The 20,302-nt window shown below is 48.7% G+C and overlaps 8 protein-coding genes across 8 annotated transcripts; 4 read left to right on the top strand and 4 right to left on the bottom strand.

The window, feature by feature from the left end:
• Positions 1–742: 742 nt before the first annotated feature.
• Positions 743–1,609, bottom strand: PENARI_c018G00934 (uncharacterized protein; the record flags this gene model as incomplete). The annotated part of the gene is made up of 1 exon (XM_022634477.1): positions 743–1,609. One exon carries the CDS (start codon positions 1,607–1,609, stop codon positions 743–745), a length of 867 nt encoding a protein of 288 aa, XP_022485628.1.
• Positions 1,610–4,202: 2,593 nt separating this feature from the next.
• PENARI_c018G05509 (glycoside hydrolase family 71 protein) lies at positions 4,203–6,206 on the top strand (the record flags this gene model as incomplete). The annotated part of the gene is made up of 6 exons (XM_022634567.1): positions 4,203–4,340; positions 4,391–4,922; positions 4,980–5,205; positions 5,260–5,717; positions 5,774–6,080; positions 6,200–6,206. The coding sequence occupies 6 exons, from the start codon at positions 4,203–4,205 to the stop codon at positions 6,204–6,206; spliced, it is 1,668 nt and encodes a 555-aa protein (XP_022485473.1).
• A 209-nt stretch (positions 6,207–6,415) lies between these two features.
• PENARI_c018G06374 (uncharacterized protein) lies at positions 6,416–7,495 on the bottom strand (the record flags this gene model as incomplete). Its single annotated transcript, XM_022634580.1, has 5 exons — positions 6,416–6,473; positions 6,521–6,565; positions 6,616–6,667; positions 6,714–7,419; positions 7,472–7,495. The coding sequence occupies 5 exons, from the start codon at positions 7,493–7,495 to the stop codon at positions 6,416–6,418; spliced, it is 885 nt and encodes a 294-aa protein (XP_022485464.1).
• A 1,540-nt stretch (positions 7,496–9,035) lies between these two features.
• Positions 9,036–12,864, top strand: PENARI_c018G04507 (DUF3433 domain-containing protein; the record flags this gene model as incomplete). The annotated part of the gene is made up of 3 exons (XM_022634542.1): positions 9,036–9,072; positions 9,123–10,964; positions 11,027–12,864. 3 exons carry the CDS (start codon positions 9,036–9,038, stop codon positions 12,862–12,864), a joined length of 3,717 nt encoding a protein of 1,238 aa, XP_022485602.1.
• Positions 12,865–13,728: 864 nt separating this feature from the next.
• On the bottom strand, positions 13,729–14,888 carry PENARI_c018G00305 (ketopantoate reductase family protein; the record flags this gene model as incomplete). The annotated part of the gene is made up of 5 exons (XM_022634468.1): positions 13,729–14,301; positions 14,355–14,554; positions 14,605–14,659; positions 14,710–14,803; positions 14,848–14,888. The coding sequence occupies 5 exons, from the start codon at positions 14,886–14,888 to the stop codon at positions 13,729–13,731; spliced, it is 963 nt and encodes a 320-aa protein (XP_022485650.1).
• A 311-nt stretch (positions 14,889–15,199) lies between these two features.
• Positions 15,200–16,752, bottom strand: PENARI_c018G01582 (FMN-dependent alpha-hydroxy acid dehydrogenase; the record flags this gene model as incomplete). The annotated part of the gene is made up of 4 exons (XM_022634488.1): positions 15,200–15,542; positions 15,595–15,791; positions 15,863–16,620; positions 16,665–16,752. The coding sequence occupies 4 exons, from the start codon at positions 16,750–16,752 to the stop codon at positions 15,200–15,202; spliced, it is 1,386 nt and encodes a 461-aa protein (XP_022485657.1).
• A 216-nt stretch (positions 16,753–16,968) lies between these two features.
• On the top strand, positions 16,969–18,715 carry PENARI_c018G08885 (uncharacterized protein; the record flags this gene model as incomplete). Its single annotated transcript, XM_022634625.1, has 5 exons — positions 16,969–17,190; positions 17,235–17,445; positions 17,492–17,558; positions 17,613–18,076; positions 18,129–18,715. 5 exons carry the CDS (start codon positions 16,969–16,971, stop codon positions 18,713–18,715), a joined length of 1,551 nt encoding a protein of 516 aa, XP_022485647.1.
• A 231-nt stretch (positions 18,716–18,946) lies between these two features.
• PENARI_c018G04530 (uncharacterized protein) lies at positions 18,947–20,208 on the top strand (the record flags this gene model as incomplete). Its single annotated transcript, XM_022634543.1, has 3 exons — positions 18,947–19,122; positions 19,175–19,396; positions 19,455–20,208. The coding sequence occupies 3 exons, from the start codon at positions 18,947–18,949 to the stop codon at positions 20,206–20,208; spliced, it is 1,152 nt and encodes a 383-aa protein (XP_022485497.1).
• Positions 20,209–20,302: the final 94 nt, after the last annotated feature.

The following is a 20,302-nucleotide window of genomic DNA, read 5'->3' as shown; positions in this document are numbered from 1 at the left end:
CCGACTGTTTGAACATCCTTGCTTGAGACATGCGTTCATGGCATCGCTCAATACTATCTAATCTCGGCTGTCACCAATTAGCCTAATACGTGCTGGCCTATCGTATGTCCACGTGGTGGTATTGAAGCCACTTGTGTGCATAAGCGAAATTATCATCATATTATCTTCTTCCTCTATCAGCCTTTAATCAATTTAGAGTCCAAATGAGGTGAGGAGCAACTTGCGCCACAGACCGTCATTGGTTCATGACCATGATATACATCCAATCAGAGGCTTTGTTTGCAACACAATGTTGAGCTAATTGACATCGGAATATTGCCCAAGTAGGATAGATAACCCTTGCGAGGAGGGTCTGCTGTATAAAGGATTCCTTGTCAATAATTGGTCATTTTGCCGCAGTGAAAACATCCATATCCTAACATGGTCATAGGTGTCCTAGTAAGCGAGAGTGATAATTGAGGGACCAAGTAGGATTCTTCAGAGACATGATCATTTACATATGTCTCATCAGCGACCGACAATATGAGTCTGGGAGGCGAATGGAAAAGATCTCCAAGAACCGTCGAACTTGAGCGCTTGGACCACCTGGAGAACCTAGTTTGACTACATACGCAAGTACAATAAGATGTACAAGAACGAGGAATTTTCATAAAGCATGTCTTTGGTGAGCTATGAATATGTTCATATAGAAAACAGTCTAACTGGCTTCACATTGTGGCGTCTATCGTGGTGGAAGGCTGCGTCAAACCAAAGGCGTATTAGCGTCACTGGTTTGCGGTCGCGATGTTTGCTCCCCTGTAGACATCTGATCCGCTGTGAGTTGCGAGGCTTCTGAAGGAGTGTGACTGTGATAGTTGGACACCGAAGGGACACTCCGTGTTGATGGGAAGTAACTTGTCTGTGGCTTATTGGTGAACATCATCGAGGACCGAACGCTGTTGACCTCAGGAGTGGATATCCCTTTAGTGGCTGCAGGGGGGATTGCTGAGTATGAAGCGTTGGATTCCAACAGCTCTCGCGCTGCGATGCGTCGCGCCTTCGCCCTATCGCGAGCACAGTGAACGATGCTGATGCCCGAAAATAGCGAAATGAGACAGCAGCCAAATACAATTGCTGCAATGTTTCCCTTGTGATTCCACGCTTTCACCGCGGCACTGGTGGTGCTTGTTGCAGTTGCAGTGCTACTAGTTGTTGTAGATGTGCTGCTCGTTGAGCTGCTAGATGTCGATGTACTTGAAGTAGTCGAACTCGTAGAAGTGGTGATTGATGAAGTCGTAGTTGAGGATGTAGTTGTTGAAGAGGATGTAGAAGAGGATGTTGACTCGCTTGAGGTGGTGGTAGTTGTGTCTGACGTGCTTGTGGTCGACGTTGTGCTCTCCGTTGTGGATGTCGATGAGTCGGTCGTTTCGGTAGTGGCTCTGGCCAAGAGAATTTCACCATATCCACGTTTCTCATGAAGTCTGGCAGTCTCGCCTGCCTCTGGCATTGGCGTTGAGTTCAAAGTGGTTGTAGTTTTAGCCGGAACCCATTCTGTGTTTGCGGCGGCATGAGGGCGGCCGAGTACCTGGGCGCACTGTACCGCTAATAAGGCGACTACTAAGCCGCGCATGACTGCTCGAGTAAGGTGATAAAAGTTGCAGAGCAGTGAAAAGCCTTGATGCAATTTGTACGGGGGTCAACATGCTTTAAGACTTATCCGCCACACGCGACTCCCGACGTCGGGATACGTATACCCTCCACCCTTCAACAGGTTTAACCCGTTTTTCTGGTCTATGATTGCGTTTGATGGCCATGCCGCGCCACATCGACTCCTGGTTAAGTAGCATATTTTTGCACAAGCGTAGTGGAATCAGCCACTTTAGAGGCGGTGGAGTTCGAACTTGACGGGCACACGCATATGCCGCGTGGCACAGTCCCCACAAGACTGATATGATTCTTCGCTTTCACAGCTTCTAGAAGCATGCAACTTGACGATTAATGTCGAATTATTTTAAAACGCTTTGTGCAGCAATTCCTTATCACTGTCACTGGCAAGATAGAAAACTGTGAGTCAATTAGGATCGAAAAGTTCTTTTCCCGCTAACAAGCACTATTAACCACTGCCAAGCACTAACTAGCCCAGTGCAGAAATTCTGCTAAAGTCATAACCGCGTGTCCTGGTTCTATTTATATTTCTAAATCAATGCGGTATGTTAGAGGCTGAGAATAAGGATTCTGTGGCTCTCGGGATAAAAAATATCAAGATCAGAGCGGATAAGTAAACAACCCTTTTTTTTTTTTTTTTTTGAGGGCTTAGGCATTCGTACGATCGGGCAACAACAGCTGATCTGTTCCCCACACATATCGATAACTTATAGCAGGGAAGCTATGCTGGCGTTTCTAGTACTTTGTGTTTATTACGGGGCGTTTTCAAGTTTCGCTGACGTCTTTACTCTCGCTTCTAGCATCCACAGTAGCGCACAATGTGCATGGGATCTAAATCTTTATGTTCTAGCGCTGTTTGAGTGAGTGAGGGCTTACTGAGTGTTTCATGCAATTTAGCAACCTCACACATAGTCATCCGGACAGAGATAACCTATCACAGAAGAATATTTTCTGGCCTGATGATCTACGTGCCTTTTTTACGTGATTTTATCATATAATTACCTTTTCTTTTTCGCTGCTCATGATCGCTGACTGTTAGCAGCAGGTAGCACCACACGGTCTAGAGTGCTGCACACATAGCAGTTATCGGATATGCTAGCTTAATGTCTCATCACGGCGGAAGCATAATGACACCGTGATACTTTCTTGAATAGACAATCACACCCAGACTGTCACTAGTCAACACTAGTCAACACTCGTGGGGAAGACTCGCACGCTGTTACTCTTTCTAGGGAGTGAATTATCGGTATCTAAGAGCAAAGGTTATTCGGATGTCACTATTATGTACCTCTTTTGGGCTCAGCTTCTGCTCATCCTGCTCGACGGGCAGTATCGTAAATGTACACTCCGTTTGAAATAGCAGCAAACTTTTTGATCAACAGTGAGTTTCCCTTTTTGATTCTTTATGTTGCACATATAGAGAGCGAGACCGGGAGGTAGTGAGAAATGCCAAGATCAATGTAAATCACTTCAAACAAAGTGACGGGAAATAAGTGACTTCCTTCTTATATACTCCGCAAAGTTCCTTTTCGGTTCTCGGTTATTACTTAATTTTCGTCTCTTTCAAGCCCAAACCGATCCGATACGTAGGTAGGCTATCCAACCCACCTAGTCGTAAGCAAACTAGTGAGAGAAGTACGAAATTGGCACAGATAAAATTTCTGATAAGGCAGGGTTCGATTTCTTCCCACTTACACCGGCAACCGTTGAATTGGTCAGTGTTGTCTGTTCCTTCTTGATTTCCACCCAGGTATTATGGCAACGAGCTCAAGGAAAGTGTGTACTAATTGGTTAAGCCATGTTCACAATTCCATGGTATCCAATAATCTGTATTGCCAGGGCTACAGAAGCATTTGACTTCGATGATTATTTCTTGTTCATTTAAATCACCGCCAAATGTAGAAATTATAGCCCGTGGGTTACATTCGGGAGGTTAGTTGGTTTCCTGGTGACTAGATAAATTTGGGGTGTTACTGGTCTACATCCTATGATTGTAGTACAATAACCCTCATTGAATACTCTTTAGGGGCTCTACGCACATGACCTCGAATAGAAAAATGCTAACGCAGCATTCTCACTCGGTAAAATAATCGGATGGATTTTCATCAACAACTTCCTTGGCAGGGAAGAGAGCGCGTGCCCCTTAGATTTGGCTTCCGTATGACCGATAATTAAAGTACATGACACGGCCTACAGGGTGGGGTTTTGTTGTTGCTGTACATTCGGCAGATGACCCTCAGACGTTCCAATCACCCATTCTTAGAAATACTCAAGGATCACCACTGATATAGTTTCGCAGATTCAATGACATCAATCTCAGTCATTAGAATCGATTAGTGTGCAGATTCTTGTAGCGACCACACGCTCATTGGAAGAAAGCCGTGAACTATTGTATGGTTCTAATACCACCAAAGTCAATGCTAAGAAGCTTCGAACGTGAGCGCTAAAATTGAGCTTCTCTTGTCAATGGAGGGATGTGTTGAAGGATGTTAGGCTGACCCACGCATAGATACATCCATTTAACCAAGAAAGAGACTGCTCTTGCGCAACTTCCAAGCATGAAGAATAGAAGTAGTTTTCTACCAGCTCTGTTGGCTGTCCTATGCATGTTGGCAGATGCCCTATCTGCTTTCGATAATGGCACCCGTGTTGACAAACGACAATCAACAGACCGGCTGGTGTTTGCCCACTTCATGGTGAGACTCCCACTTAGTACGATTTGGCATCTAGCTAATTGGTCAAATAGATCGGAATTACTAGTGATAGGCATAGTTCTTCTGACTATGACGATGATATGAAGCGTGCCAAATCCCTAGGAATTGATGCATTTGCGCTTAATATCGGCGTTGACCCATATACTGACCAACAACTCCAACTGGCATACGATTCCGCTGCCAACAATGACATGAAGGTTTTCATATCGTTCGATTTCAACTGGTGGAATATCGGACAGGCTAGGGCAATCGGCCAGAAAATTGCCCAATATGGCAGTAGGCCCGCGCAACTCATCGTCGATAACAAGATATTTGTCTCTTCCTTTGCGGGTGACGGACTCAATGTAGCAGCATTGCGAGCGGCAGTGGGTAGACCGATTTTCTTCGCGCCAAACTTCCATCCATCATATGGAACCGACATTTCCCTAGTCGATGGCCTCTTGAACTGGATGGCATGGCCAAATAATGGAAACAATAAAGCTCCAAGTGCTGGAAAAAGTTTCTCTGTCGCCGATGGAGACCATGTCTATGTCGATGCACTTGCTGGAAAAGCCTATGTCGCCCGTTAGTATATCAATGCCTATACTAACTTCCTTAGGATTCTTGCTAACGATAATATAGCCGTCTCACCGTGGTTCTTTACTCATTTTGGACCTGAGGTTTCTTACAGTAAGAATTGGAACTTCCCATCTGACCTCTTGTGGTTTAATCGATGGAATGAAATTCTTGCCTTGAAGCCGCGCTTCATTGAGATTGTGACATGGAATGACTACGGAGAATGTCATTATATCGGACCTTTGAAGTCCCCACACACCGATGACGGCGCGTCCAAATGGGTGAACGACATGTGAGATCCCGATGATATCCAATTCATTCGTATACAGGTGGCTAACTGTTCTAGGCCCCACGATGGATGGTTAGATATCTCAAAACCATTCATTGCTGCGTTCAAAGCGGGCGAGTCTTCTCCCGACAGTCATATCTCTTCAGATGAGCTGGTTTACTGGTATCGACCGGCGCCTCGAGGTGTTGATTGCGACGCAACAGATACATGCATGGTTCCAGCAAATAATGGTAGTGGAAACTATTTCATGGGACGACCCGATGGATGGCAATCCATGCATGATTCCGTCTTTGTGGTTTCCTTGCTCACGGCTCCAGCCACGGTCCAGGTCAATAGTGGGGGAAGTGTCTATAACTATGATGCACCAGCTGGCGCAAGTGCTAAAGAAATTCCAATGGGGATTGGCTCACAAAGCTTCGCGGTAATTCGCAATGGACAGACAATTCTTTCTGGCACAAGTCTGAAACAGATCATCAATGGTTGTGTCTGTGGTCTGTATAACTTCAATGCCTATGGTAAGTGCAGAAATACCTGTTTTCTCATGATTTTACTGCTAATACGCAATATATAGTGGGAACCCTTCCGCCGGGTTTCAGCGATCCTCTCCAGCCAGATGGACTTGCTGCATTTGAGCAGGGATTGCGTGTTCACACTTGCCAACCTACTCCTTCTCTAGGCACTGTTCCTCCTGGTCCTCCCAGTCCCACAACAAGCAGTAGTATACCAACTACCTCGCCCACAATTCCACCCACTGTACCACCCACTACTCCGCCTTCGTCCCCGCCTACTAGCTCGCCCAGCCCCCCTGCCGGAGGTGGAGGTGGAGGGGGAGGAAGTGTTTGCGTCGCTGGATCAGGTCCTGAGAACTATATCGGGCTGTGCGCTTTTTGCTGCAATTATGGGTATTGCCCGCCGGGGCCATGCCTCTGTAATGCGTACGGTGATCCAGTCCCTACTCCACCCACGACCGGAGCGCATGGAGTACCACTTGTTGGAGAGGATGATTCCTATTTGGGGCTATGTAGCTTCGCGTGCAATCATGGGTACTGTCCTCCTACTGCATGTAGGGAGGTGTAAATTGGATTGTTGCTCTTTTCGTGATACACTATTTTTTCATCACCACATGCAAACCCGATGCCAGCAGGAGAACTCCTCCCAATTCAATCTGAGATTCAGGAGAATCAACAGTCCATCAGTGTTTTGACTGATATCGCTATTTGTCGGCTTCAAAAATGACCTTTTGACTTCGCATTTCATTGAAATCGTCGTATCTGTTGTCGTGTTAATCAAACGTTATCAAGTAAACGAGATAACTTACGCCTGAACAGCCTGAGACAGAGGTCGAATATCATGAGTCATGAAACTAGAGGTTGTAAGTCTTCATGTCGTTTTCGTAGGAGGTAATGAGCATACTTTAGGACATCCTGCTTCTTCGCCAACAATTCCATAGCCGGTGCAAAAATGCCTATCGCTCGTCAGTACCCGTTGAGATAGGATTTCGGTTGACCTACTTCGGACCGGGCATCGACCCATTTGCAAGCGTAGATTCTTTCCATAGGCTTCGTTTCCAGTCCACGGGATTTCTTGGTTGTGGACACCAACACTGGAGAGGTGCCCCCATGGTCGTAGCATCTCGAATCCCATGCGCAAAGCACTACTATGTCCAACCACTTCAATGACCACGTCTGCGCCTCGGTCTTCGGTGAGATCCTTGACTCGTTGCCTTAGGCCGGTTTCATCCTCTTGAAAGTTCCAGGGCTCTGCTCCTAGACCTTTGGCAACTTCTAGCCGCGCTGGGACGCTATCAATAGCAAGTAGATGCTTCGGCTTATAATCCAAAGCACTGGCAATAGCACACAACCCCACTGGGCCGCAGCCGAATAAAAGGACCGTACTTTGTTGAATCTCCTTGGGGTCCAAGGCTCGAAAAGCGTTAGAAGCTGCAAAATAGCCAGTAGGGAAGATGTCCGCCATTAGGACCAGCTTCTTTTCGTCAATCTCAGGTGGAGCGTGAAATAAAGTAGAGTCAGCTAACGGCACGCGAACATATTCAGCTTGTCCGCCATCGAGTACCGCTGAGCCATATAGCTGGCTGCGGGCACATCGAGAGGAGAAGCCTCGTTTGCAGTAGAAACAGCTCCCACAGCTCACGGTGAATGGCGAGACCACTCGGTCGCCAAGCTTGAAGGACTGTACGTCAGGTCCGACTGAGCTTACCTATACCAAGGAATGTTAGCCCTGCTGTGTTTCAAAGACATGGGGCAATCACTTCTCCTGTAAACTCATGGCCCATTATGAATCCATTTGCAGAGGGCTGGTGTCCACGGAATACGTGCAGCTCGCTAACACTTGTCATGAGCCGTCTCTCTGTGGAATGTGTCACATTGCTCACCTGCCACAGAGGGCTGTGTATCTGACTTTCAGAATCACATCTGTCGATGCCTGGATCTCAGGCTTCGGCCTCTGTTCCAGCGCGACTTGCAATGGACCTTTGAAAACCACTGCTTGCATGATTAGTATGTAATAATGGAATTATTCAGTATGTTCGTTGCAGCTGTGTTAAGTGTTTGTTTGCGTGTGAGGGGGCCGCTGAGGGGCTCCGTCTTGGGCCTCGGCAATACTCGGATATTAAGGTACGAAATCAAATTATCTTGGACACTTTTGGGCACTTTCGGATACCTTGGATATGCACCAGGGATCACCCTGATTTCAACAATAGGGAATATTTCCCATTGTATTGAGAGCCTCCTAAGGCTTGGTATGCTTAGTATCACCGAGGTATTCGTCAATAGCCCCGATTTTCTTGTTTTGCTCGATATTGCTGCCATGGACGTCGGATACACTTATCTTAGAGAGGATTCTATGGTTAGAGCTAGCAGGTGTGATAGATTTTGTTTCCGGATGGCTGTGCGATGCAGGCGAAGACCAGGTCACCCTCTGGTGAGGCCTTGTCGAGTGCTTCTTGGTAGCAGAATGGGCCACCCCAGTCTTGATAGAAATAATATATATTTAAGCTTACCAGGACCATATATGAGCTCCTCGACCATGTCCCGTGCTTAAGGGACTCAGGGATGAGGTTATAGAAGATACGGATCAATGTAATACCGCTTTCGGGTTGGCAAGCGCCAAGGCAGTAAGGCTCCAAGGCCGCGAGGTCTCATTTTTCAGCCTTTTCCTCTACAGCTCACTTAGCATCCCTTTGTAAGATTTGCGGGAATCAACATTGATTCGGCTTAGTTCCTTGATAGAAAACATCAATTGGAAGAAAGAATAAACTTTAGTTAGGCAGAGTACATATTAGCACCAAACTCTTTGACATATATATTGCTGGGTTGATGTTGATTCTTTTTTTTTTTACTGGTACTATCACTTGCCCTCATCTTGCTAACCTGACGTTATTCTTTGACTACCTTAGAAATGAACCACTGGCCTACTTGCTTACTCCAGGTCAGATCTGCTAAATTGCTGGTTCAGTGAGATATCCAGGGCAATAATCTCAGGTACCTGAAAAAGGTACCCGTTCCGAATGAGAAAAAAAAGAAAGAATGTCAGAAATAAAATAGAAGCACAACCTGATAGAAGACTAACTCCATATTCCAAGCAACTTGAGCCCGACTACATACTGTAGTCTACTGTAGTCGACTCGTAAAAAGTTGAGCCAAGACCTTGGCCCCACGTCCACGCGTTCCCCCAACTCTTCCCTTCTTCCCACGTCATGTAAATCTTTCTTGGCTTTGTCGATCAAGTTTTTGTCCCGGTTTTTCACTTTTCTTCTATCATGGCGATATACTCCTGACTGTCGGCAATGCCCTTCTATCCTACGCCCATCCAGCATGAACGATGAGGCATCCCGGGGGTTCTGGGCCCGGGGTAAGTCTTCTCCTTTCCGTGCTGGACATGGCTAATGTTAGTCAATCTAGGTCTTCCCCCGATTCGTTTGCCTCGACCCCCAGCCCCGAACAGAGGTTGGCGCCCAGTGGCCCTGCGCCCGCCCTACCTTGTCGCCCTCGTATGCCTGATGTTGACGATGCTGCTGTGCCTGGAGGGGCTACGGCAGTATAGCTATCGCGAAGGGGGTCTTTTCTTCTTCAACGATACCGACGATGTCTCCGCGATCCAGACCTTCGCCTATAATTACGTCCCGATTATCATTTCTCTCGTGCTTGTTTTGGTCTGGACCGTCACCGATTTCGATGTTCTTCGCCTGGAGCCGTACTTCCAGTTGTCACGCCCGGAAGGGGCGCCGGCGAGCGTCCTCTTCATCAACTACAACTTTGGGCAAACCATTTTGACCCCGATCAACGCGGCACGCCGTCATCACTGGCTAGTACTTTGGGTCTCGTTCGTGACGCTCTCGATACGGATGATTCTTCCCGCCTTGCAGAGCACGCTGTTTGAGCTGCGCGAAGTGACGGTTATCGACTATGGATCTATGAAAAGTTGGCCTAATTTAGTTGACCTGAGCACACAGACGAACTGGATGTCAACTCAGGCAAACAACACTGTCGACTCCGTACTCTCTACAGACGAACAACTCCGCCGGTCTCGGTCGGCTCAATACGCAGTGGCACCCGTCGAGATTCCGGATAGCGACCTGGAGGAAAGTACAACGTGGACGCTGGATCAAACTTTGTATTGGGCGCAAGTGTCCTGTGAGAATGTTCTTATTGGTGACAGCCTTACTGTGAGTATCGATGACACTGACGCGGAGTTTCCAAACATCACCTGGAACGCGACTGGGATTGACCTGGAAGATGCGTACGGGGGAGCCAACAAATGCACTCTCGATTTCCAATACGAGAGTGTCTTCTTTCCTCAAACCGACTACCTCCAAGTGCGTTATTGGGAACCAGTTATCAGTGATGCTGCCAAGGAGTCTTTTCCGAGCCGAAGTCAGGCCTTTACAGCGTCCGGCTGCGATCCTTATGACCTTTATGGCATGATTATTGGGGTGAATGCGACCAGCTCGACTTCGACGTCAAGCTCGACTCCGACGTCCAGCTCGATCCAGTATTCCGCGACGGGTGTCGCTTTCGCTTGCGACATTCTGTATCACAAAGCGGAGGCTCAAGTGAATATGCACTCGAACAGCTCCATCATGTCTATCAAAATCGACCCAACCACTACCCGCACGCTTACCGATGCTGAGTTCAGCATCGAGCACTTTCAAGCCCTGCTTTCCCAGCGCGCTCCGTACACGAGTGACTTGCTTTTTATTCGTGAAAACGCTACCACAGGAGGACGCACGGTGACTGAGCTACCTGTGATCAGCCAGGAACTAGGGGAACTTCAGCCGCTCTTGGTGCTCGACACGTCGACCGTCATGACGGAAGCTGAATTCGAATCGAAGATTGAACGTGATGTAAAACAGACGTTTGTGTTGACACTCGGTCGCTTGTTTGATCCAGACACTAAACCTACCATTATCCCGGCGTCACGCTTTTCCAACCAGGTTGCCATCGCCGTCGTCGACTTTGCCGCTATCTGGTCTGAGCTCATATTGGTTTCGGCGATCTTGGCTGCTTTGTACCTCCTTTACACGTACCGTACGCGACCAATCTTCCTCCAAAGCGATCCGGGCTCCATCGGTGCTATGTGCAGTATCACTGCGGATGTCTTTCACCCATCTAACATCCTCGCCGAGCCAGTCGCTGAGTTTCATCAGTTTTCCACACGTCAACTTCGGCGTATCTTCAAAAAGGCTAGATGTTACTGGCGACCGGGCCCTGGTGGCAATCGGTTGGAGATTCTTGCCGAAGATGGTATGTACTTTCTTTGGCACTATATGGTCCCTTTGAAGACCCGCGACTGACTATGTAAATAGGCTCACCCGTTCAACTTGATGAGAATCTCCAAACCCATGTTGATCCGATGCCTCACTTTCTCGTCATTCCCTTCTTTCTCGTGGAGTTCCTAGCTTTGGCTGCTGTCATCATTCTCATGGGACTGGTGATTTCTTCCCTCCTCAAGGACGGCCGCTTCCGCCACCTGACTCAGGGCGACTCGAGCTCATTCCAGGTTGTTCTTTCCTTCCTACCCTCGGTCGTAGCCTCGTCTGTGGGGTCTCTCTGCACCTCCATCCACCGAAACCTTAGCGTTCTGGAGCCTTGGGTCCACCTTCAACGTGGGAATGCGTCCGCACGAGCTTCCCTGTCCTTGAATTACTCCTCCCAAAGTCCGTTTGCCATTTTCTTCAAGTCTGTACGTGACAGACATGTGTTACTGGGACTGGTCTCTATAGCCTGTGTTGTCAATATGGCTCTCACTGTCGTGGCGGGCGGACTTTTCACGCAACAAATGGCAACGTCTACTCTGGCAACCCAGGATTTGACCATGAACTACAGCCAATCCATCTTTTGGCAGACTGACTTTGCTGCTCAATTCACTGAGTATGACCTGATACAGACCAGCATCACCAGTGGAGTCCCTATGCTGCCATGGACAAGTCCTAACCAATCTTTTGTTCCCGTCCACGTGAAAAACAGCGACGCTGATGTGACTTACGGGGCAACAACCCTTGGGGTGGGTACCACACTGGATTGTCAGACACTTTCAACCGACGCGCTTGTGCACAACGAAACCAGCGGTCGTCAATATTGGCGGTATGAGTTGTTCGGCAACTCTTCGATGGAGTGTACCGCAGGCATGCCACCGCTAAAGGGCAAGGATGAAGGAATTGCTCTCTCCATTCATTTTCTATCTCCAGATGACACCGAGCATTCTGACATCTGTCAAACCTCGACTGTCTTGGTCGTTGGCCGGTGGGACTACTTGGCAGATACGCCAATCACCGACGACAATACCATTGCTTTGCATTGTGAGCCTCAGGCCAAACTGCAGGACTACTCTATCAATTTCGATGAGAAAGGTCAGATCGCATGGCATAACCCGGTGGCCAATACATCGATCACGGAAGGAGCCATGTATGACAACGCGACCGTGAGTCTCGGGCAGTTCAACAAAGTTTTTGCCGCCATCCCCAACAGTTATGTCGGCAACACCACTATGCGGAACGGGACATACAACGTATCATCGTATGACTGGGCAGGTTTCCTCGTTGCCCGTCTTTACCAGCGCGAAGATCCTGATTTTGACTCGTTGAACCCCGACCTCCTAATGGATATGACTCAAACCGTGTTTCAGTGGGTATATAGCACCTACTTTTCAATATGGCGCAACATCTACCTAGAGCCCCTTATCGAGCCCATTCAGGCCACGAATGCCACCGTCACCAGAAGCACCTGGCGCATGGTCCCGTCGGCCCCGTCGCTTGCCATTGCCTTGACTATCATTGTATTTGACACAATAGTGGTGCTCTTGGTATTTTGGACCCGTCGTGGCCGATTCCGAGCGCCGCGAATGCCACGTTCCATTGGAGCTGTCATTCCTTGGATTTCCCATAGCCAGATGCTTAATGATTTTGCCGACACTCACACATGGAGCAGTGCCAAACGGCATGCACACCTCACATCTTTGAACAAACGTTACGGCTTCCGAATGTTCATGGGTGCCGACAACCGCTGGAGGTTCGCGGTAGACCAGGAACCGGAGACTACTAAGCCTCCAGATGCCCGATCTGGTGATTCAGAACCAGAGGGCGACAAAAATACATCGATTCAGTTACAGGAAATTCGAAGGCCGCAGAGCCCGACTCAGCTTTGATCCCCTGGTATATGTTCTATCGCTTGTGATTTTTCTTTTGATGATTGTGTTATATCATGTTCCCCGGATATATTTTGGATATGGGCGTTTTCGCGTTGGAAATATTGGGCGCTCAGGTATAGATGGATCGATCGACAAGCAAGCTGGCTCTTACTTTGTCTGGTTGCATTGGGAACATTCGCCCTTACGTGGCAACGGCGCTTTGATATACTGTACAAAGAATCTTGGACTGGTGTTGTGGTTTCTCACGACTCCTTTTGTATGTCCGCCCCCCTTTCCTCACAGTAATTTGAAGGGCGGGTGTCTATGATATCCATGAAATATTTGACCTCATATCTATAAACATTCTTCCTTGAGCCCCGAGAACAAAGGGCTGCTTATGAGCAAAGGCGCCGTCTTGCCTACGCTCTAATCTTCCCAGTCATTGATACCCGTCACCCAGAAAATTGGATTCTAAATATCTCTGCTTGTAACTCCCTTGGCCTCTTCATTGATCGCTCTATCCACAGTATATGGTACTCCCACAGCTCCAACATGAAGGATGGATATCGCCAGGCTATGTCGCGTGGGGGCTTGTAAGAGAATCACACAGCAGCCTACACAATATCAAGCGGGAATTGGTGCACGGCAAGGCTCCACAAGGACCAAAGGACCAATAGTTACACATGACTCAATGCGTGGGGGGACTTCTACGTGGGGGAATGCACTTACACCAGGTCACCCTACTTGGAGTATCAAAACAGACGATCGTGAATCATCTAGACTGTTATTGGTGGAACTTCTCTAGCATGATATGTCATTGATGCTCGCTAGACTGAACTAGAAACGAGATGATCGTCATCTCTGTTCCAACCAAGTCTATTCTTACAGCGCCGCCCTGAGTCGGCCATCAACTGCCCGAAGAAGAACATATAGAGCCTCCACATAAGGTGCTTGAATGCCTAGTTCTCGAGCTTTGCGCACTGGGAAACCCAAGATCACATCGATCTCCATTGGCCGCCCGCATTTGCAATCGGTTTGCATGCTGCTTCCGATACCAGGCATGGCATTGATCTTGTCCATCTGTTGGTCAATGAGCTCATTCTTAAGTGGCACACCGCAGGCACGCGCAATGTTAATAGCCTCCTGCATCAATTGGCGTGTGAATGGTGTCGCGTCTTCAGAGGAGTGCAGCCAGGTCTGAGTGTCCACCATGGTGAGTGTGGTCAATGAGTTCCATGCTATATTCCAGACGACTTTCTCCCATCGCTGTACTTGTATATCGTCAAGAACCTGGAATCGGGTCTTTCCATTCCGGAGGAGGCCGGCAAATGTCTCGAGCCGTTGTTTTTCGGTCTGACTGTTGACTGTGAGGTTTGGGAATAGACCGATCTGCATATCCTCGGATTTGGTGTGCTTGACAATGCCCGGACTTGTTTGCGTAGCACCTACCCATGTCTGATGGGAGTTAGATTCTAAACTATGAATTGGAGGAACCGAGAAGCTCTTACCACGCAAGTTATAATTGTGTTGTCGGGGAATCTCTTCCGGAATGGTTCCTCGTTCCCCACGCCATTTTGAATGACCACGATAGTAGTTCGTTTGGGGTCAACGGCTGGTTGCAACCGACCAGCCACCTCGTCCTGGTCGATGGCCTTGTGCGCGCACACAATGTAATCCACTGGGGAAACTTCAGCAGCAGACTTTACCACTTAACAGAGTGTCAGCTAAGCAAATTGACCGATTGTGGTTTGAACGTACCTCGGTGGGGATGGAAAGTATGCTGGCCATGGTTTTCGCTGTTTATAGTGATGCCCTATCGAGAAAGAGTTAACAATTGTTGTTATTCGTTCTTATCGAACGTACATTTGCTTTCACAGCTTCGTAGTTGGAACGGGCCACGACCGTCAGGCGAACGCGGTCGGATTTGCTGAGGATAAAGGCATAGAAGGAGCCAATTCTACGAGGTCAGCATATAACTCGCGAGCGGATAGAACTACTTACGCTCCGAGCCCGTAAAGAAGAACATCAATTTGGCTTGACATGGTGTGAATTGCGATAAAACAGATCAAAGCGACGGAAATATGAACATTCGTCGCGTTTCATCCCCGCATCGGAGGGCGGCCGAGGGCGTGGGGGTCAACTTCAAATGCCGAGATCAGCGGCAGACGAGCTGGCATTGGAGCACTTGAGGGCCTTGTTGATGCACCAATGATGTTTTTTATTTCTAGGTCATTCTTTACCTTTGCTAAAGGTAGATTGGATCAGACTTACTAGTCAGAATGGAAGGATACAAGGAGCAGTTGAGACCAAGCACAGAAGCAAGTATAAATAGTCAGGATTTATGATTTATAATTTATAGCTTCACACTACCAATGAGATCTCTCTCCAGTCGACTGACATTCAGCATCTCAGGCCTCAACTCTTTGAGACTAGTCGCTCCTAGGAAAACCATATTTGTCTCTATCTCCTGTCGTAAGATATCAAGCATTCTCAGCACACCCTTTTCTCCATACCCAGCCGACATGCTAAACAGGAATGGTCGCCCCAGTCCTACAGCAGTTGCACCAAGCGCAATAGCCTTCAGGACATCAGTACCTCGCCGAATGCCACCATCAATGTAGATTTGCATTTTGCTTCCAATCAAATGAGGCGCAAATTTCTTGATTTCCAGAAGGGTTAGAAGTGGCGATTGAGCCCTGTGGAATGTGAGAACGGAAACACCATTGGAACGACCTAGGTAAAACATACGTATCTTGTGAACGTCCTCCATGATTGGAGAGAACAATGCCTTGAACACCATGTTCATATGCCACTACGGCGTCTTCAACGCATTGTATCCCCTTGATTACCACGGGGAGACTTGTGTATTGACGGAGCCATGTAAGAATCTCCCAGTCAATATAAGGAGATGTCGAACTAGCCATTATCTTGGCTACTCCCTGGCCCTGGGCATCACTATCAGTGGCATATGAGCTGTCAGCTGGGATATTCAACGCGGGGGACTCTTAAGACATACTGTGACATTCAGATTCAACCGTTCGTCCATCTCTCGCTTTCCCACCACTGGCGAGTCAACCGTGATCCAGATTGCGCTAGCCCCAGCCTTTTCAGCTCGACGCACTGTATCCACAGACTTTTGGATGTCTTTATTCACATAGAGCTGCTGAAAGATAGGCTGATCGGGTGAGTTACGGCTCTGCATCACCCGCTCGATCGGCATGCTTGAGCCATTGGCAAGTACTTGAACAAGGCCCCTCTTGCCTGCTGCAGCTGCGAGCGCACATTCACCATCTGGGTGGGCGAGCTTGGCGATTCCCACCGGAGAGATATACACCGGAAGAGAGACCGAATGTCCCAAGATTGAAGTTGTAGTATCTACGCTGGGGATCTTGCGCAGAATACGTGGGCGAAGTGCGATCTTTTGATACGCGCGGGCACTATTGCGCTTGCTGATTTCGTCATCGGCTCCTGACGAGTAATAGGCCCAGGCATTAGCGGGCAGATGCTTTTGCGCTACATGTTCGAAATCATGTAGATTGATCAGACTGTGCAAGGATGGTGGGGCATTGGAGTCCGACTTTGTTTGCATTGTGTCATTCAGTTTCGCGTCAAGCACCTGCAGTTCGGCTAGATCAATATGACCTCGAACTGTACTTTCGGGGAGGACCTCGCTCAATAGCTCAGGTGCATGAACTGAATCGAAATCCTCAGTTGCGTCTTTTCCCGCACATCGCAAGATCACTTGGGGCCCTCCTGGGTGGGAGTCAAGGAAGTCTACGGAGTCAGCTTAGGAAATTCCACTGAAGACAAGACCTCACCTGTGACATCGTAGACAGCTCCATGGATGACGACCCAGCAAGATTGCCGGCTGTTGTGCTGGCTGACCTCCTGACGAGTGAGTGTCATTGCGAACTTGCATTCCATGTGACTGACGGGGATCAGCTCATTATAAGCACCACCGACGATCCTTGGCGTGGGGGTCCCTTAAGCTCTCGAGACGGAGATATTGACTCCGTTTGGGGGTCCATTGCTTGCGGGGATTTTGGGGTAGTGCGTCTTTCCCCAGTATATCATATCTATGGACTCCAGGTTCCACACGCAGCTTCAAACATCATCTCCACCATGGCAGACAACAACGTCCCCAAACCAGCCGCTATGCATGTTGAGGGCTCTGGAATCGCCACTGATACAGGCAAAATTCATAATGGAGATGCAGCACTGGCTTTGTTTGATAACCTGGATGAGATGCATGAAGGCTTTGAGCCTGGCGAGGAGAAGAGACTGGTTCGCAAGATCGACTTGATGATTCTGCCCTTTTTATCGGTTTGCTATGCGTTCTACTATGTATGTTCTATCTGAGTCTCTGAGGTACGTTTGCTGATGTTTAGATCGACAAAACCACGCTATCCTATGCTGCAATATTTGGAATCCAGGAGGACTTGAATCTCTCCGGGGCCGAATATTCATGGCTGTCGAGTGTCTTCTATTTTGGCTTCCTAGTCTGGTCTTTTCCAACCAACCTGTTGATGCAGCGGTTCCCTATCGGCAAATATCTTGGTGTCAACATCTTTCTTTGGGGGTTCTTCCTCATGCTACAGGGTATTTCCACTCTCTTGAGATATTGTTTGGTGTCTAATTTTGATAGCGGCTGCTAAAAACTTCACCCAACTCGCTGTGTTGCGAGTTATATCGGGCGCAGCTGAAGCCTGCAGGTATGTGTACATCAAGCGTGCTACTTGTGCATTATCTTAGTGGCCTTTTGACAGTGATCCTGCTTTCATGCTTATTACCAGCATGTGGTATACCCGTCGTCAACAACCTATTCGGATTGGACTGTGGTACACCGCCAATGGCTTCGGAATCGCGGTCGGTGGTCTACTGGGATATGGAATTGGCCAGATCCAAGGATCCCTGGCTTCATGGAAGTACGAATTCTTGATTATCGGTGCTCTATGCTGCGTATGGGGCATTGTGATGGTCATATTCCTCCCGGACTCCCCAGTCACAGCGCCACAGCTGTCGGACCGTGAGAAGAAACTCGCAGTTGAAAGACTGAGAGACAACCAGACTGGTATAGAGAATCGAAACATGAAGCCTCACCAGATCTTCGAGGCCTTGACTGACTGGAAAGTCTGGACATTCTTCCTGCTTGGCCTCAGTGCAAATATCCCAAATGGAGGCATCTCAAATTTTGGGACCCTGATTATCAAGGGATTCGGCTATTCAACGCGTGGGTGCTCCATATTTTATAGAATCGTTTGATGGCGCTGACCCGTTTTCAGTGGTTACAACTCTTATGCAAATCCCGTATGGTGCCTTCATTGCAGTGATGATCCTACTCAGCGTGTTCATCAATGACCGACTGCCACGCAACAACCGATGCATGGTTGCCATCGTGTTTGTTCTCCCGACTCTAGCAGGTTCCTTCGGTCTCAACTTTGTAGCTGAGTCCAACAGTGTGGCGAGACTGATCTGCTACTACCTGACCGGCTCTTACAATGCTTCATTTGTGATCATCCTTTCGATCCTCACAGGAAATATTGCAGGCCACACCAAGAAGGTTGTTACCAACGCAATGATCTTCCTAGGTGTTTGCACTGGTAATATTGCAGGACCATTTTTCTACAAAGCTGAACAGGCACCGGGCTATACATTGGGTATTTGGTCGATGATCGTGGCGAACCTCATCGAAATCGCATTGATTGTGTTCCTCGCAATTGCTCTTGCTTGGGAGAATCGACGTCGCGACCGGGCACAGAATGTGGTGCCAGGAGGAGACAATGACTATATCCGACAGCTGGAATTGGATCGAACGGCGTTTAGCGACCTGACGGACAAGGAAAATGCGAACTTCCGCTACCTGTACTAGAATAATTTACTACAAAGAGGATCATGACAGCATACACATGTGTACCGCATCCTGAGGTTTTCCCGCCAATCATATATAGAAACATGCAGACAACCCCCTTGGCGTGGGGGTGTTGACCCCCGGACTTTTCCCGACGCCCCCGCGTGGGGTGTTGGCTATGCGGGGAGCTCTTGACATTTAACCAGGTTGCATCCTGCTTGTGATCATACTGTACACTTCTCACGTTCAAAAATGGTCAAGATCAAGTCAATCGAGTACTTCCGGGTGAAGCCCCGCTGGTTGTTTGTCAAAGTGACCGACGAAGAGGGTCAGTTTGGATGGGGAGAGGGCACTCTGGAAGGACATTCACTCGCTGTCGAGGGTGCTTTGGATGAGATTATCCCGCGCATTGTGGGATATGAGGCCGAGTATGCTTGAGAATACCATAGACATTGCTGTAAGGCTAATAATCCTGGACAGTGACATTGAGCACATCTGGCAGACGGTGTGGCGACTAGGATTCTACCGGGGTGGACCTGTCTTCATGTCTGCCCTGTCTGGTATTGACATCGCACTGTGGGATCTGAAGGGCAAGAGGTTGGGTGTGCCGGTGCATCAGCTGCTGGGTGGCAAGGTGCGCCAGAAGGTACAGGTATACGCCTGGATTGGAGGTGACCGACCGAGTGAGGTCGAGGCCGCAGCGTGAGCTTTCTACAAGCATCCTAAGGAGGAGCATATTACTAACATGCCAGGATAATAGGAAAGCACGAATCGCCCAGGGCCTCAAGTGTATCAAAATGAACGCCACCGAAGATGTCAACTGGCTTGACTCCCCAGCGGTCTTGCAGTCCTGCGTGGAACGACTGAAGCAAGTGAAGGCTCTGGGACTTGATGCAGGCCTGGACTTCCATGGTCGTCTGCACCGGCCAATGGCTAAGCAGCTGGCGAAGGCACTGGAGCCTTACCAGCCGCTGTTCATTGAGGAGCCTCTGCTATGCGAGCATCCCGAGGCAATCAAACAGCTCTCACAGCACACCACAATCCCCATTGCCTTTGGTGAACGCCTATACACTCGCTGGGATATCAAGCGGTTTTTGGAGGACTCATCGGTGGATGTTCTGCAACCCGACATTGCCCACGCTGGAGGCATTTCAGAAACAATGCGGATCGCAAACATGGCCGAGACCTACGATGTGGCTATCGCGCCCCATTGTCCTCTCGGGCCCATTGCTCTGGCCGCCTCGCTTCAGGTCGCGGTTTCGATCCCTAACTTTGTTATCCAAGAGATGTCGCTAGGGATGCACTACAACGTAGAAGCAGGGGACATTGACCTGAACAGCTACTTGGTGGATAAGACAGTCTTCGATATCAAGGAGGGCCATGTGGCTGCACCTTGTAAGCCAGGTCTGGGTATTGACATTGACGAGGACCTCGTGCGGAAGATCAGCCAGGAGACAATGCCGTGGCAGCCCAAGGAGTTCTATGGACCAGACGGCTCCATTCGGGAGTGGTAATCATATATCCAATAGATAATTCTTGCATGACAGTTTGACCTTAGCATTTGCAAACCCGAACTCCTCATTCGGGTAAATTGAGCCGTATGTGCTT

The sequence above is a fragment of the Penicillium arizonense genome (assembly GCF_001773325.1).
Source record: "Penicillium arizonense strain CBS 141311 chromosome Unknown PENARI_contig018, whole genome shotgun sequence".
Lineage (NCBI taxonomy): Eukaryota > Fungi > Ascomycota > Eurotiomycetes > Eurotiales > Aspergillaceae > Penicillium > Penicillium arizonense.
The sequence above is the reverse complement of the archived record's forward strand: the minus strand, read 5'-3'. Positions and strand labels throughout refer to the sequence as shown.